This window comes from Pararge aegeria, chromosome 9, assembly GCF_905163445.1.
Source record: "Pararge aegeria chromosome 9, ilParAegt1.1, whole genome shotgun sequence".
Taxonomy (NCBI): domain Eukaryota; kingdom Metazoa; phylum Arthropoda; class Insecta; order Lepidoptera; family Nymphalidae; genus Pararge; species Pararge aegeria.
In genome coordinates this window covers 16,206,779-16,225,917 of record NC_053188.1, presented here as the reverse complement: position 1 = coordinate 16,225,917, position 19,139 = coordinate 16,206,779, and the positions used below count along the sequence as shown (strand labels likewise).

Genomic DNA, 19,139 nt, shown 5'->3' with positions numbered 1-19,139 from the left:
TTATTTTGTGTTTGTATTTGGTGTGCAATAAAGTGTACTTTGATTTGATTTGATTTGATTTGAGTCGCTTTATTCAAAGATATTATTATAATGTGTAAATGTAAGTGGTCACGCAGTGGTCAAAATTCGGTCATTATTGATTTAAATAATAAGTTTCTTATGAAAATTAAGCTTAATTTTCATAATACATCATGAATCCACAAAGTAACGCCTGTTTCTATCCAATATAATAAGTTTGAACATTATTAAATTTCTATTTTCAAAGACTATACTTCTATTATCACAGATTTTGTCATGGCACTGACACTGACACTGTTAATTAATTTGTCTATTTTATATAATCCAACAAAAATATTACAAAAGAGTATATGCGCGTGAGTGTCGCGGTAGTGTGGGTAATGTTTTTTTTATTGATTTAATGTAATTATAATGCTTAGATTTCTGCAAGCCTTCTTCTTCTTAAACTATAAGTGTGGGGAACTTCTACGTCCGCGCGATTTTCCTAAAATGGGGTACAAAGTTTTTGCTTCACGTAATTATATATGAACCGGTACTTTCCTAACCAATCAAGACTGCTGGTATGCCTAGTATAATGGCGACTTACGAAAGGAATTTCGATAGTTTCATTCCATTAGGAAAGAGTTAATTGGTCCTTTATCTTGTTGACCTTTTTCCGGTATTTAAACCTTAAAAAAGATGGAATAATTTATGTTTTAAGGGACCCATACACGGGCGATCTGTGTCGTGCGATCCATCTGTTGCGAGTTTGCGAGCGACCGCTCTGTGTATGTGGCTTTTAAAAAATCCTTACTAATATTATAAATGCGAACGTTTGTTTGTCCTTCCTACACGCACTAAATAAGCAACCAATTCACTTTTTTATATAAAAACGAAATAATTCGCTAAAGCGTTGATAGCCTATTGGTAAGGTCTTCTAAGTAAAGTGCATTTTAAGTTGTTAAAATATCACTTGCTTCAACGGTGAAAATGTCGTAAGGAAACCTGAAAGTTCTCCTTAATGTTCTCAAAAGCGTGTGGAGTCCAGTCGACTGCCTGAACCGGTCTCAATTTGGGAGACCCGTGCCCTGTGGTGGGCCGGTAATGGGTTGATATTATGATGGTGATGATGAACTAGCTACCTCTGATGCTCATATCAATGGTTAAAGGCATTTGCCGTAATAATAAAATATGAAATACGCGCTCTTATAATATTAGAAAAAAATACTATTACGTCCGGTGGCCGCACAAAATTTTAATACTATACTGATGTACGTGATAGACTGACAATTTTGGCCGAGCATCAACCGGCAACGCTAGTGTATTGGATAAAAGCAGGCGTTACTTTGCGGAATTCCATGATATGTCATGAAAATTAAGCTTAATTTGCAATACTCCGCGAAATATAGGAGAATCTGTAAGGTTAAATTTATGATTCTTCAATCTTTATACTGCGGTCCTAAAGCTACAGTGTCGTTAACTAAGAAAACCAAGTTTCCAGATATGATCGGAAAAGCGCGAAAATATAATGAAACGATGCCATTTGATAACTAATAAAAATATACAAAACTTATGAGATATTTACCGACTTTAAATGAGACTGACTTGACTCTATAGCAAACATTATTTGATTTAGATTTGATGGAACTATGGATTAATATCGTATATAATATGGGCTTTAAATTGTATGGATACCCTAACAGAGATTAGTTTTAGGGTCACCTGCGGTCTCTCATCTGAAAAAAAACTATTATGCAACAGGTAGGTAGGTTGATATTTAAAGTGTTATCCATAGTATCTTACGTTTTACAAAGCTCTTACGGTCGAAAGGACAAGAAACTCAAAATTATCTATGGTATCTTACGTTCTTACGTTTACAAAGCTCTTACGTTCGGAAGTACTTTCTAAAAACTTAAAAATACAATAAAATATTGTAAAAAACAATAAATATTTACTTTTTATAACAAATCATATATACCGACTTATTATCTATAAAATAATAATTCTAAGTGCGTTTTTAAACAATATTAAATCAAAATAAACATTACTTTCGTAAACACGTTACGAACGTAAACATTTGCAATGTGCTCAATAGGTCAATAGGTAATTTGTTAATACGTGAGGTTACAATAATTTTAGTAATTATTGTGACCTCACAATAATTATTTAATTAATATTTTATTAATACAAAATGTTGTACTCGTAATAGGAACATTAAGAAATCAGTCTAAGACAGTATCAAAAATCTAATATCACATATAGATTATGGAATGGAATGGAGTGAAATTGAAATGTAAAAAAACAGTTCAGAACAGAACAGAACGGAACGGAACAGAGCAGAAAAGAACAGAACAGAAATGACTAGACTGGAACTGAATAGAACAGAACAGAAAAGATCAGAACAGAAAAGATCAGAACAGAAAAGAATAGGTTAACAATAACAACTAATAATTTAAAAAAACTAATAAGGAAAAGAAAATAAATATCACAATTAATTGTAGGTCACTTTTCTCATACTTTTCGTTTTCCCGGGTTTAAAGATAGCCACGTTACTCTTTGTACATTAAACATTAAAAAGGTTGCTTTGTTAGGGGGAAAAACTAACACACTTTACATATTTTAAATGATATCTCTTGGGGTTGGAATTTTCAAAAATCCTTTCATAGCGGATTCCTACATTGTAATAACTATCTGTCTGCAAAATTTCAGCCCGATCCAACAAGTGGTTAGATCTCTTAAGTCATCCGTCCACCTCGTCGGAGTCTACCAACGCTGCGTTTACCGGTGCGAGGTCGCCATTTCAGCACCTTGGAACCCTAAAATCCATCGGTCTCCATTCTCTTCAAGCTATGTGACCCGCTTCAGCGACTCGTTGAGCTATATATGTAACTCGGGTTCTTCTACGATCACGTAAAGACATCAATATAAATACATAATGTAGCCGTAGGAACTTGCACGCTCTTTGTCTTTTATACACTATTTAATTTTATCCTCAAACGCCACCATATTTAAAAGAGCGATTCAACTTTCTTGATAGCAATGTTCAGTGCTATTTGAGGGCAAAGGGCAACAGGTTGCACGTTCGTGCAAGTCACTCGATGGCGTATGGCAATTAATTTACAGTCAAAGTGGTTATACTCTGGAATGGATTGCCAAGGAACATTAGACAGTCTAAATCATTAAGCATCTTCAGAAGTCGTATAAAAGAATATTACGTATCTACTAAGTCATAAAGTTATTTATGTGCTTTGTTTGTATTTATATATATATATATAAATTTAATATATTTATATATAGACAAGAGACCAGAAGGTATGACTATAGTACCGTGGTCGATGGGGCATGGGCTGGTGTGGGATGCGACCTGCGTTGATACGTTGGCAGCTTCTCACTTGCCGAGTACGTCCCAAAAAGCGGCAGCAGCTGCCGAATCTTCTCAAGTGCTTAAGCGCCGTAAATATCCGTAAATATGCAATCTATATGGAAGATTATTCTACGATGATCTGAAAACGAATCGTCTTGATCAACCCTTCATTCCTTGACATAGTGAGAAATATTTTCAGTAGCTAATGTGATGTCTAATACTTCCTGCCTTGATTTTGTGACAAAGGTTTTGACATTCCCAATGTTCATGATCTCAAGATTATTACTTGCAATAAACTCTATCAGTACATCTAGTCTTTTCCTACGCCTTAGTGAAATCGGATTATTTGTAGATACGTGGAGTTATTGTCATCCTCCAGGGCAAACAGGCGTGTATTGATTGAAAGACCTAATGGATTTACCGTATATCGCTTTAATGAATTTATTACTCGGCCCCGTATTGCCAGAGGCGTTTAGCACACGTATAGTCTGAATCGATAAATCTTTATGAAATAACCTAACCTGAGCCATACGTACAAATAAAGCTCTTAAATTTAATACCATATGAGCTGTTTTAGTTTTGTGAGAAGGATTTAGGCACCAGTCCACCACGCTGGCCAAGTGTGGATTAGTAGACTCCACACACCGTTTCACACGAAGAGCAATGTTGGGAGTATCTCTACGTGATCAAATCAGAAATGAGGAGATCCGTAGCAGAACCAGACTTACCGACATAGCTCAGCGAGTTGCTAAGCTGAAGTGGAAATGGGCGGGGCACATAGCTCGGAGAACCGATGGACGTTGGGGTTCCAAGGTGTTGGAATGGCGACCCCGCACAGGCAAACGCAGTGTTGGTCGGCCCCCAAAGAGGTGGACAGACGACATCAATCGAGTCGCCGGGAGCCGCTGGAAACAAGCGGCCCAGGACCGTGGATTTTGGAACTCTCTACAAAAGACCTATGTCCAGCAGTGGACTTCAATCGGTTGAAGTGATGATGTGATGTGATGTGATGACACGCCGTTTAGAACTTTATTCAGAACTCTCAGGCATGTAGGTTCCTACACCAAGCAAGTGATATTTTAATAGTTTAAATTAAAACGCACATAACTCCGAAAAGTAAAAAGTGCGTGCCGGGGATCCAATTCAGTCTCCCAGCAGGGCTAGCATGGGCAGGAGAAAATTATATGCACGGGGACAGGAAATTAACTAAAAAAAAATGGAAAATTATCTTCTCCCACAGCTTTATCAACTCTCAGAGCACTGTCGCACAAGTGGAAATAATATCCAAATAATATATTTGTAATATTAAACCGGGGTAAACTTCTCCTATTCCCTTTTCCCGTGCCTTAGCAGGTGGACACGTTAATTATATACCTTGTCAGGGGATATAATTTTTGTCTCCTCCACTGCTGAAAGGGAACCAAAACCTCAACCGCTAGGCTATAACCGCTTCTATTATTTGTATAGATCTAGACACACGATAGTGTATCAGCCAAGTTCCAGCCAAGAATAAGGTTGATGTAAATAATTAACTATTGGTTGACAAACATTAACAACTAGCGACAGTTAAACAACAATGTTCAATTACCGTATCCCATTAATTGGTATCATTCTAGACACGGCGGCCTGCGGTTAAGCGTCACGTATCCAATTAATCTAAAATTGAAACTAATGGAATGGAACCGCGGCTGACATTTGATTTCATTGTTTAAAAATTCAGTATAAACCACGGGACGTCTGCTGCACGGCTAGCATAGGCAGGAGACAATTATATAATTGTCCCCCCGGGGAAAAGAAAAAAAAAAACTTCTCCCACAGCTTTATCAACTCTCAGAGTACTGGTGCATACGTGGAAATAATATCCAAATAATATATAATGATATAGCACGGTGATCCTAGAGCGGGCAGTTACCTTGGCCGACGAATTAGTTTGGCCATCCAAAGGGGCAATGCTGCCAGCATCTTAGGGACTGTGCCTCGCTGCGGTGGTTTCGAGGACGTTTTAAATAGTTTATTTTAGGTTATATTTATAAAACATTTATTTTAATAATATATATGTAATATTAAACGGGGGTGAACTTCTCCTATTCCCTTTTCCCGTGCTTCAGAAGGATGACACGTGAATTATATCCGTGAATTATATGTCAGGGGATATAATCAGGGGATATAATTTTTATCCTCTACCTGTGCTAGCCCTACTGGACGTAGGTCTTTCCTAGGTATTTCCACTCGTGCCGATTTTGTGCCGCTTGCATTCTGCGACTCGGCAGGAAAACGGCAGGGTGCTATAAGGTTTACGTGTCTATGTGTGTGTTTGTGTGTGTCTTTCATTCATTCATACCATACTTCATTGGTGCTCTCAATGCTCTTATTGATAGCGGGATGATATATAGCTCATAGCCTTCCTCGATAAAAGGGCTATGCAACTGTGAAATATTTTTTCAATCGGACCAGTAATTCCTGAGATCATCGCGTTCTAGTAAACAAACTCTTCAGCGTTATGTATTATATTATAAGACTAGCGGACCCTCGCGACTTCGTCTGCGTATGAGTCAATCGAGAAGCTAGAATAGATAGCTATGTACCTACTATTATTTTACGTGGTATACTGAGGTTGTCATTATTTTAGTTTATACATACTTACATCCATCCATACATCCATTCTCACAAACTTTCGCATTTATAATATTTAGTAGTATGGTACGCATGCATTCGATCGTTGTCCCATATGCCTTGCTACTTGCTGTTATTTGTGAAGAGTTATGTCCTTTATCTTCGACAAATAAAATCTTTATTAAAATTGGACACTACATGTTTGATAGTATACGCTTTCAAATAAAAAAAGAACTATTAAAATCGGTTCAAATTTAACGGAGCTATGAAGTAAAATTGACAAAAGTTTTCATTCCATTTCCCGGAGGAAACTTATTGTTTATCGGGCTAAAAAGTATCCTATATGTTGACCCGGGATATCAGCTACCACTATACCAAATTTTATTTAAATCCGTTCAGTAGTTTCACGTGATGCCCGGACAAACAGACAGACAGACATACAGACAGACAGACAGACAAAAATTAAATAAAAATCGGTTTTCGATAATAAAGCATCCCCCGGTCAAAGTTTTCAAAATATATTAAATGTATAGACATCTTCCAGTTACTGTTTTATTATAAGTATAGATTATTAAGTAAAGTTATAGCGCTATTTAACATCTTGCTATGCCTTCGTAAGTTAGTGTCCTTGTTGGTCTTATGTTTATCTTAGTAGATCCTGGGTTCGATCCCATCTTCTCGCCAATGCATATTAGGTTCTTCTATCAAGAAATTCTTCGTTTCAGTCCACATTTTGGAAATTGGTGGTGATTCGCCCCCAATTTCCGAATGGCGGTGCTTCACCGTGTTAACTGTTGTAAACTGTTTCTGTTCGTGTCCGAGCTGTCGTCCCATCGGACTACGAGAGTGAGAAAGATTGCACACCGCTAAGAGAAACAGTTTTTTTTTCACAACCCAGTTCAGCAACTGGCGGGCGCTGCCACACGATACGTCGTAGGCGAAATGTTTGTACGGGTCTTTATTTATCAGAAGTTACGACCGAAGTCGCGGGCCACCGCTATAATGTTATAAAATTTTGTTCTCTAATCCTCTAAGCACACAAAACATAGTGGGTCAGCATATAAAGGGCCGATTTGGGCGGTCCAAGTGGCCTTTTGTCCTTAATAGCGTCCCCCAAACAAACACTTCGATTTGATGACGTTGCTCATTCCTTTTTCATCTCCAAATGGTCTTTGCAAAGCGCTTTTGTATCCGTTATATACATCCACTGCATATAGTATATATCTAGGTATACTTGTATTATAAAGAGGAAAGATTTTTGTTTGTTTGTTTGTTGTACCCGAAAGTTATGAAAATTAAGCTTAATTTGCTATACTCCGCGAACAGCAGGAGAATCTGTATGGTGTAATTTATAATTACTTCAATCCGTATACTCCACGCCAAATAGATCCTCGGTAATGTACCCTCTACGCACGTTTCGCTCCGAAACCGGAGCATCCTCAGGAGATGTTGACTTTACAATGAATAATTGTTAAGTCATTATGGATTTCCGCAAAGTAACGCCTGCTTCTCTTCAATATGTACCCAAATGAACTAAATGTAACCTAACGAAAGCCAAACTATCACAAAGTAACATTTGACAATTACAAAGACAAATGGCGTTTATTAAAATTTATTTAAAAAAAATTTGGAAATCCTAGAGAAAATTGCGATAATGTAACAAAGATGCAAAATTTTAATCACCATGAAAACTTTTAGGCATGCAGGTTTCCTCAAGTCGATTTCACATAACATTAAAGAGGGATTGCGGATGCGTGCCGGGATTCGAACTCGGCCCCCCCCGAAAGAGAATCCGAAGTCCTAACCACTAGGCTATCATCGTTTCTATCTACATAACGATAATTTTATTTCAAGCTTAATATAGTTAGTATTACAACTTATTTTCTATTTTGTTACCATAAACTAAACAAATATTTTTATATCATTCATTGCTGATGATTATATTATATATAAAAATAGCACGACCCGGCACCGCTTTCTTAATGATACAGGTAATACTGACTTATTTGCTATTTCGAAATGAGGGAAGCTCGGTGATACCTGCTAAGGAAGTCTCATTTAATAAACGTCCTTTCGCTAGATAACTCAAACGGGCACGTTTCTGCAAATAAGTTTTATATCTAAAACCAAAAATGGTTATAATATAATCACTATGTACCGACGACGCCGCCAATTGTAAACGCTGCACTGTGCTCTATCATTTACACTTTGGACTAGAATTTCTGAAGATGTCATAATTTCTAGGGAAGAGAGCGGGTTATATGTCAAAGTCAAAATCAAAAATATCTTTATTCAAGTAGGCCCACAGGTGGCACTTTTGATGCGTACATAAGAATTACACGGTAGTGAGATGATGGCGATAACCACATTCGTAAACATAAACTAAAGCTACGAGGGTTCCAAACGCGTCCCGGTCTAAGAAGAAGCCCACAACAAACTTAGCCGGGTGTTTTTTTTTTTTTTTTTGTTATCACCATCTCACAATGTCATTTTAAATTATTAGAAGAGCAACCTGGTTAGAGCAATAATTTACACCCAAGCTTTTTTATCGTTTACGTAGTCCTTTATACTATAATAGGACTTTTCTATAAGCTTACGTTTAATACAAACTTTGAACTTTTTAAGAGACATCTCCAAGATGTCAATTGGTAGTTTATTGTAGAATTGTATGGATTTTATAACTAAAAACTTAAACCTTCTCGGGTCACCAGCGAACGAATAATACAGCTCTAGGATTTTCTAAGACCCTGGTAGGTCCGACGCGATTGGGCTTATCACGGAAACGGTCCCCCAAACTTTAAAAACACGTCGCAGTCGTACAATTCGGTCTGTTTTAATTATTCGGTTCCCGAGTATTGGTAGACGTAGGTACCGGTCAATATCCATTGGTTGATACTATAAAGGGAAACTTACCGGTGATATTGAGCACGACACGTTCCCCATGAGTCGCTACGATGCGCCATTCGCAGCGTTCTTGCGTGGCGGGCTGCGCCTCTGAGCCCCAGCCTGGCGAGTTAAACCACCCGGCGTTGCCCAGGAACGTCTTCCCGCATTCTTTTCCCAAAACATAAACATAAATCAGAGCACTTGAATACCTTAACGAAGTAGCCAGACGAAAATCTGGCTATGCTCTTCAAGTTTTATATAAGTGAAGGTTGGTTTTTGAAGGTCGTAGTCGTACGTTTGGTCACCCTAAAGAAGTAATATGAACATACAAGTAAAGTAATGTACTAGACCGAGATTGGCCGCACTTACTGGCCAATCTCCGGCCGCTTGTTCCCGTGCATCTTTAGCGGCAGGATGGTGTCCAGGTGCGTGCCCTACCTAAACGAGTTAAGCGCGTATGTACGATGGAATCTTAGTTGTACGTTATTATTTCGTCTTGGTCGTTCATTAGATCGTATATTCGGCTAGACATCTAACTGTTGTACTTCTAGCCCAATTACTCTTTCCAGGGACAACCTAAAAACTAAAAATATGCTGAAAAAAAACGTTTCACCATACATGTACCCTTATATAGAAAATTTGTCTACGCGATATATCTAACGCTCAGCCGCACTTGCTGCTCGATCGCTGGTCGTTTCATGCCGTGAATTACCATCGGCATGATAAGTCCACTTACGTGCCTTTGGTAAGCAAGTTTCAATTTCAATTCAATTCAATTCAATTTTATTTATTTGCTGATACAGGTAAATAGGTGTTACAAGAAAAAAAATATATGCAGATCTTAACTGTACCACGCCAAATTGGCATGCAAATTGTTTTCAGGGTAGTGTTTAAAATTTTAATATGTTACTACTAGGTACAATTAAAATATTGGCAATTACAATGTTTATAATAACGCAATACAATTAATAAAATAATAAATTACAATTAAGTTTATATGGGCACATGTCAAAGAAATACAAATAAATTAATTTCACGCGTAGTGTACGATGGAGTCTCAGCTGTAGGTCTATTTCAATGAATCTTTCCAGGCATATACGCTAAATAAGTAATATGAACATACTTGCACACTTATACAGCAAGTTGGTCTGCGCAATATCGCTGGCGCTCAGCCTCACTCGCTGACCGATCTCCGGCCGCTTCTTCCCGTGCACTTCCAGTGGCAGGATGGTGTCCAGGTATGTGCCCTTACTGAACGTGTTCCGAGCGTAGTGCATGATGGAATCGTAGTCATACGTCTGGCCTAGAGAGTTCACCTCCTCGTCTGTCAGCTTGTTGAAGTTGTACTCTTGACCTGTAACCGAAACCCTATTTATATATCTTTGTATAAACATTTAAAGAATTATGTGTCTATCAGTAAAAATTTAATGCATTTAATGAAGCTAATATGATTAATTTAACTATAGAGAATGCAAAAACCAGAGATTTCAAATTATTTTAAAATAATGAAATTGTGTTGTAAAAGAGCAACTGATTTGTTTCTTGCCCGCATCTTGGTAGAATCTGCCTTCATAAGCGATGGGAACCTCCCTACCAAGGGAGAGACTTGATGTTTCGAAAATAGTAAGTCAGCCCGGCCCTATGGCACAAAGGATTTGTATTAAACGTAAGCTTATAGAAAAGTCCTATTATAGTATAAAGGACTACGTAAACGATAAAAAAGCTTGGGTGTAAATTATTATTACCAGGTTGCTCTTCTAATAATTTTAAATGACATTGTGAGATGGTGATAACAAAAAAAAAAAAAACACCCGTCTAAGTTTGTTGTGGGCTTCTTCTTAGACCAGGACGCGTTTGGAACCCTCGTAGCTTTAGTTTTAAGTTTACGAATGTGGTTATCGCCATCATCTCACTACCGTGTGGTTCTTATGTACGCATCAAAAGTGCCACCTGTGGGCCTACTTGAATAAAGATATTTTTGACTTTGACTTTGACTTTAAATGGCTTTCGGAGCATCACAACTTTTATGCCCGTTTTCACTAAATCAAGGAATCTATAAGATTAGACATCGATGTCTGTAGAAAAAAAAACGTTTCACCAACTCTTAGGTGATAACAATTTGTGAGAAGTTGATGTATGCTTAAGAATCACCTTAGCTTAGGCGTTACTTATTTAAGTATTGCTTTCTTTGTCGTTATTGAAAACGGGACTTGAACTAAAATAAGATAGAGCACGTTGTTAAGATCATTATTTAAATAAATAACAACGTTTTAATAAATCCAATAGATCATGCAACAACGTAACAAAGTATTAAACTCGCTCAAAAGTTAAGTTAGTTTCTTCAGTAACAGCATCGAGAGCGGATTAGCTGAAATTAATTCCCAAGTTTAATAATCCTCTTTAGAAACTTGCACCGGACTGTAATTGATAACAAATTCTCCCTGCATTCAATATCGGATTTAATACGGGCCGGGTTTAATTATTTGAATTTTGGAATTAATCGCTATTAGCTACCTACTTTAATTTATTGACTTGTCTGTTAAAAGAATTAATACCGTCTAATATCGCCCGTCTAATATATCGTCTAGGCCCAAGTACCCGACTGTGGCCGATGTTTTGGCCTGTTCAGCATTGGTGGCAGCCGCACCACACGTCTTGAATTCAGCCCGGTTCTCAAATGACGTAAGTTGAGAAACAAAAATTAAGCTTAATTTTCATAATATTATATTTTCATACTCTGCGAAGAGCAGAGAATCTGTATGGTGTAATTTGTAATTCCTTTAATCCTTATGCTCAGCACCAAACAGGCCTTTGACAATGTACCCTCTACGCACGTTCCGCTCCGAAACCAGAGCATCTTCAGGAGATGTTGACTTTACAATGAAAAAAAATCCTGTGCAATTTATTTACACACGGCAGAAGTGTAACTTCTGAATAGTAGCCTATGAGAGATTGAGGTGGATGTAGAGTATCAGAACTATTAGGATAAATGTAAGGTTTAGTAAAGGTATTTAGTTTCCATGGTAACTAGAATAGTTAAAAAAATGGATAATGTTTTCTATCTCACTCTGTCCTATACATTTATGTGTTTGTATCTTTATTCAGATAGTAATTGTGCTCCTTGGTAACTTAAATACGAAACAAAATGTGTAATGTATTCTATCTCATTCCCTCCCATACATGTGTCGTCTGTCTCTTTCTTGATTTTGAAGCATTGCGTTACATCGAGTTTAAAATTACAACGGTTCTAATTTCCCTTCAATAATTATTATAACACAAAGCAATGCAATATAACTCCGTAGTGCAGTGCGTGCGTGGTTATTTTTAACTTTAGTTTTTGGCATAATTTTATATTTCATTATTCATTAAATAAAAATTCATCAACAATCAACACACTTATACTAAATCTTTCTAACACGCAGGAGCAAACACATGCATTTCACACATGTGTTCTATCTCATTATCTCGCCGGCTGAATCCTACACATTTTTGTATTTGTGTCTATTACCTGTCGTTTCCGTTGCATCCGGTTTGAAATCACAACGATTCTAAAGGAGTTTCACTTAGTTAGTTTAGACGAATAAATAAATAAATAGCTCAGTAATTAAGAACATCAAAGTTACTTTTCGCATTTCTGTCCGTTGTAGCCACAGAATATATACTAGAACTGGTATGGGATTGAAATTGATAATAATAGCCTTACAGTTCGTTATCCTGGCAATTAAGCATTTTGCTTGTTGTACAACTATGATCTTTAAGTCTGAGCGTCAAAGTTTAATTTTGTTACCGTTTAAAACGGTTTAACAAAGATGAAATACTGAATGCCTAGATTCTGGAATATGGGCGGATGCTGGCATTTCAGTAATTTGTGTTTAAAGTCTTGTTTGAGAGGATAATATAATCTTTAGGCATTTATATTATGTTCTTTATCAGCTGAAGCGCTGATAGCCCAGTGGGTAGGACTTCACTTTTCGGGGGTCGAGTTCGAATCCCAGCACGCACCTCTAATTTTTCTAAGTTATCTAAACAATTCAAATATAAGTTGCTTCAACGGTGAAGGAAAACATCGTAGGGAAACCTGAGAGTTTTCCACAATGTTCTCAAAGGTGTTTTGGGGCCATCAATCCGCACTGGGCCAGCGTCGTGGACTAAGGCGTAAACCCTTCACGGTGTGGGAGAATTCGGCAATATTATTCGATTGTGCGGATTCCTCACACCTTTGAGAACATTATGGAAACTCTCAGACATGCAGGTTTTCCTCAGTTTTTTCCTTCTCCGTTGAAGCCAATGATTTTTGAATTGCTGAAAACGCACATAACTTAAAACAGCTAGAAGTGCCTCCTGGGATTTGAACTCAGATACCACGAAAGTGAAACCGAAGTCCTCACCACTAGGTTTTCCCCGCTTAGGCGGCAGATAATATAGATGATCGCTGACGTCACTAGCCTGTCTCGTACCTAATATGCTACACGTATTTCCGGCCTATTCAAAGTGCGTAAGTATAAAAACAATGTTAAAGGGTAATAATAAACAGGAAGTAGCTTCCTTCCTGACACCCGCGACTCCGATTGCCTCAGTCTTGACTCACGCGACCTCTTCAATGTATCATAGGGTCCATAAAGGAACGCAACCCCCTTTTTCGAGAAGGGAAGTGCGTCGTTCTCTATTGCCAAAGTACTGGACCACTAGGTCTTATCTTATATTTGCCCGCCTTGACAGTAAATCGACCCATATGTCGGCCAGCGGCATAGCGTTTCCTTATACCACACAATATTTTTATTATTTTACTTGTTTCATTTATTATGATTTATAATACTAACATAAATGTTTCACATCTGCCAGGCTTCCTGTTACTGCCAACCTTTATTTGAACCTACATCGTAAGACATTGTGACTTAGTTATCGACACAATATCTGCTGTAATTCGATGTTGGTGATTCACATTCTGTCCTGGTTGCAGCATATTTTGAAATTTGGATTAAATAGCGTACTTAATATCAAGTAACTACAAAAAATTAATGCTAATATGGTTTTCTTTCAATTTACGATAGAACCTCCGACTAGTACAACTATGGAAAATACTGTACCAAAACTGTTACACACCAAAGCCAGGACCGAATTATTGACAGTTTTCCGAGCTCAAAATTAACGGCAAGTGTACGCGCGTAAATGAACTCTAAACACCATAGTGATTTAACAACCGACCGATAGTCGAAAGAAGGATTAGTATGAAGATCAATAATTGGGTAGCAAATAATACTTATTATCAGGTATTGAATCGTTATAATATTAGCATTATATATCCTGACAGATATACATAGATAGAAAGTCTGGTGTGTTAACATCGGTCAGCCTTTTTCTGCGGAGTGCATTCAATTTGTGCGTTTTGTGACTAATCAAAAGGATTTCACTTAAGCCAGAATGTCTTAAATAATTAGTGCTAACTGCGGACGCGAGTTATATGTGTTGGTTAGCCCTTACCAATAAAACAGATATTAGACGCTAAGTATACTCTTACGCGTGTTGGTTGACAGCTTGAGACGAGCGTCATGACGCGCCGTGACCTCGTCGGTGTGACAGCGGGTCGCACTGACGCGTAACATTAGGTAATGGGTCAAAGAAACTATGTCAGGGCGGTGTTAATCTATTAATGGACTTAGAGTTCACCTATTTAGTTCAAACACTCCGTCATAATCTATCAATTACAGAATTACCTCTAGAAATATGTTTATAAATTTTCATGGCATACTCATGAATGAATGAATGAATACACTTTTATTGTACACCAAAGAAAAAAAGTAGTTACAAAGATATTAATACATATCAAGAGAGTACAATTTGGTGGCCTTATCGCTACATAGCGATTTCTTCCAGGCAACCAATGGCGTAAACGGAAAAAAGAATTCAAATATATATTTGAATTTTTTTGAATAAGTGGACAACGGCTTAAACCCTTCTGAGGGAGATCCGTGTCCTGTAATTGGTTAAAAAACAACTTTAAATTTAAATTAACTTTAACAATGTTAGTTGCTTTTCAGGCGACTTTAAAGAAATTATCCATAAATTATCCATTCTCGCCATTTTTATTCTTATTCTTCTTCTTTAAGAAGACAATATTTAAAAAGAAAGTGGAGTGTAATAATAATAATTAAAGAAGTAAAAATAAACCTGTAGTGCAGTTTACTAGACTGCATAAACTTAGTAAGGCATTTAAGGTTAATAGTTAAAATCTAATAATATTAAGGATTACATGTATGTCAAAAAAGCTTAGGTATGAATTGCTCTTACTTCATAGCTCAACATTAACTCGACTGTGAGATGGTTATAACAAAAAAAAACCTGACTAAGTTTGTTGTTGTCTTCTTAGACCAGATCGCGTTTGGAACCCTCCTAGCTTTAGTTTAAAGTTAACGAATGCAGTTATCACCATCACTAACATGAGTGTAACATGTTAAATGTATGAATGCTTCATAAGTGCCTGTGATAAGGATGACTAAAACATTTTGGAGTTTGAATTTGAATTTGTATGTAATTTGCGAGATTTGCTGTTCCATGAAGAAACGAAACACTATTTTCTATGACAGGCTTCTTAAAATGCCAACAACAAAAACCCCATACAGCCAGGTGAGTGAAGATCCCAGACGCACATCGCTTTGGATCCAGGTCAAGAAGCCCGCCACGTGAAGGGCACGTTACGGCACGTTACTCGACACGAGTGCCTTTATTCAGATTATTATGATCCCCGAGGAAGAGGTGGCCATGTAATGTTACATTTTATTTTCTTATAGGACGAGTCCACAAAGATTTACGGCTTAGAATTTTTGCAACCCGAAACAAATTGCTAAAGGCAAAAATTCCACAGCATCGCCCTAATGTAATACTCATTTTTACTGTATCTTTAAAACCCTAGTAAAACTATAAATAGCAGCGGTGATAGCGCATTGGGTAAGACCCCGACTTCACTTTCGAATTCAAAACCCAGCACGCACCTCTTACTTTTCTAAGTTATGTGCGTTTTAAGTAATAAAAATATTACTTGCTTCAACAGTGAAGGAAAACATCGTGAGGAAACCTGCATGCCTGAGAGTTCTACATTATGTAAAGGTGTGTTGGAGTCCACCAATCCGCACTGGGCCAGCGTGGTGCTCTACGGCCTTAACAACTTGTTATTGTGGGAGGAAAACCCGTGCTCTGTAGTGAGTATAAAGCTATAAATGCAAAGTTGTTGCGTAAAAGAACATTTATTAACTCACTTTTACTTATCATACTTCATATTATAAATATGGAAATATGGAAGTTTGTATGGATGGATGGATGTTTGTTACTCTTTCACGCAAAAACTACTAACCAATTTGAAAGAATTTTGAAATAGAGATAGATTGTACCCTGGATTAACACATAGGCTGCTTTTTATCCCGGGAAAATGTAGGTTTTCGCAGTATTCATGAAAATCCATAAAAACTGTGTACGAAGCCGCGAGTAAAAGCTGTTTTTATAAAAGTATGTGCATATGTTCTTAGATGCCTCTGAGCTAAACACACTGAAGTTACATTAATTTTGTAACTTATTAGACTTATAATAAAACTAAAACGTTTAAGGTTTTTTTTTTAAATTTCTCTTTGCACTGGATAGATGATTCTTGAGGAAGGCTATTTGATATTTATGAGGCGAGAGGAAGTAATATCGTGCGAGTAATATCGTGTCGGTCGATCGATGCGAAGCGATAGGTCGGAGTATTTTATATAGAACAGCGGATAAGGGCGAAAAGTTACTTATCAGGAGTTTTACACAGACAAAGTGATGAGAAAGCGCTTGTGAATACTAGAACGTTTTCACTAAAACGTTCTTGTATTTACGAGTATCGAAACACCTTTCGATACTCGTAAATCGTCGACGGTTACGATGTTAGCAAACTCGTACTAGGGGTCAAGTTTGTGTGAGCAAAATAAGGTTAGGGACAAGTTGACAACAGTTTTCGACGGCCGATTGGCGCAGTTTGCAGCGACCCTGCTTTCTGAGTCCAAGGCCGTGGGTTTGATTCCCACAACTGGAAAATGTTTGCGTGACGAGCATTAATGTTTTTCAGTGTCTGGGTGTTTATATGTATAATCTAAGTATTTATGTATATTATTCATAAAAATATTCAACAGCTATCTTAGTACCCATAACACAAGCTACGCTAACTTTGGAGCTAGATGGCGATGTGTGTATTGTCGTAGTATATATATATTTTTTTTTAAAGTTTATTTTTTTAATTATGTGCACCGACCCTAAGGCTCAGCCTTGAGCCAATATTTGCTGGAAGTCTTCAACCGTTTCAGGCTCAGGGCCTAAGTGCTTTGTACAGGAATCCTTTTTATGCAAATATAGTCCCTTATGTTACATAATCTACGTGCTTATTTTATACATGACCTTGTTTGCAGTAGCGCGCACTGGGTTTCTTACCAGGGTATGCATACCGCAGGAGAATTGCATAAACGGCAAAAATCCCCTCTTGTACAAGTTATATGTAGATTTTAAGTTACGCTTGCTTTGGGGCTAGATGGCGATGTGTGTGTTTTCGTAGTATATTTATTTATTTATATTTTAATTGCTTAAAATGCACATACCTTGCTGGAGGCAAGCGGCCCAGGACCGTGGATCGTGGAACTCCCTACAAAAGACCTGTGTCCAGCAGTGGACGTCCATTGGTTCAAATGACGATGATGATGATGATAAAACGCACATAACTTAGAAAAGTTAGAGGTGCGTGCTGGGATTCGAACTCGCCTCCCCGAAAGTGAAGTCGAAGTCCCACCCACTGGGCTATCACCGTTTTATCATAGTTAAGTCACAATATTAGCTTAAGGGGTGGCGAACATAACGTTACGACCTTTAGATCACGCGGGTGAAACCGCGGGGCACAGCTAGAGCTTACAACAAAAATTTTCTGTCGAAAAAATATTATGTTTTTACAATAGAGTCATCTTTTTTTATAAAAAAAAAACGTTTTAATTAACTCAAATGTCACAATGTTGCGTGTGATACCTATCTCGCAAGGTTGAGTGCACACGCAACGCTAGTTAAACAATTTAGCCTAAATTGGAACACCTACTTCTAATTATACCTACGAGAGTCGAAATAATTGTATTACACTCTATAATGCGTGAAATATAATTAGGTATTAATTATTTGTGGGGAGGTTGATCGGGTTTGTAGAAAGAACCATTTGAAATCTTATTAGCTTGAAATTGCCTATCGAAATAAATAAAAATACCGAAAATATCGAAATAAATAAGAAATATAATAAATTAATTATTCGAAGAGCATTAGTAGATTTTTATATTCTTTCAAATTCAAATTCAAAATTCATTTATTTCTGTTTGTTTGTAGTGACTCTACCACCGGTTCGGAAGGCAGAGTCTACCGAGAAGTGCCGGCAAGAAACTCGGCAGATTGCTCATTTCCAACATCATTTTATAGTTTTTAATTTATATTAGTGTTTTTCATTACATTTTAAGGAATTATCAATTTTATAAATTTAATGCTTAATGCAAAATTAAGGCCAGAAAGTCGCAGGTTCAAATCCTGTCGGCTCTGAAATTTTTCTTTAAGTATCCTAAATTTCAGTCTTTTTGTAGTGACTCTACCACCGCGGTTCGGAAGGCAGAGTCTACCGAGAAGAGCCGGCAAGAAACTCAGCAGATTGCTCTTCCCCAACACAATTTTATAGTTTTTTTACTTTTATTAGTGTTTTTATCTACACTCGGAAGAATTATCAATTTTATAAATTTAAAATGTAAAATTAATGCCATAGAGTCTCAGGTTAAAATTCTGTCGGTTCCGAACATTTTTATATGCATTTTAAATTATATGGATTATTGGATACCTAAAAATAAACTGATTGCCACTTACCAGTCATTATGTTGTCCCGTATGATTTGCACGTGCCGGTCACGGTCCGGTCTCGTGTGCTCGTGCCAGAAACCCACCACGTGTCCGAGCTCGTGGACCACGATTCCGAACTTGTCGCAGTTCTTGCCGATGGAGATGGCTTGGGCTCCTCCGCCACGTTTCCCCACGAAGGAGCAGCATCTAGAGTCGAATCATCATCATCACACAGAATTAAGAACATACAGAAACCGCGTACACGACTAATATAAAGCAGTAAGCAACACCACTCCACTTTAGTAGTGCTTCCCTAACTTCGTCACTTCATACCATTTAGCAGTTGACAGTAATTATTTTACCACTAATGTTCCGCTTACCATAAAATAGAAAAATGGGAAAAAGTTTGCAAC

At 37.4% G+C, this 19,139-nt stretch overlaps 1 protein-coding gene across 2 annotated transcripts in view; it reads right to left on the bottom strand.

Annotated features, from left to right (window-relative positions):
- The window catches only part of LOC120626339 (bone morphogenetic protein 1), a 99,709-nt gene that overhangs the window by 22,299 nt on the left and 58,271 nt on the right, over positions 1-19,139 (bottom strand). For both annotated transcript variants that reach the window (XM_039893833.1, XM_039893834.1), the window contains exons 7-9: positions 18,755-18,933; positions 9,984-10,214; positions 8,888-9,028 (exon numbers count right to left, since the gene is read on the bottom strand). In XM_039893833.1, the coding sequence (XP_039749767.1) occupies positions 8,888-9,028; positions 9,984-10,214; positions 18,755-18,933 (551 nt within the window). The remainder of the gene's footprint in view (positions 1-8,887; positions 9,029-9,983; positions 10,215-18,754; positions 18,934-19,139) is intronic.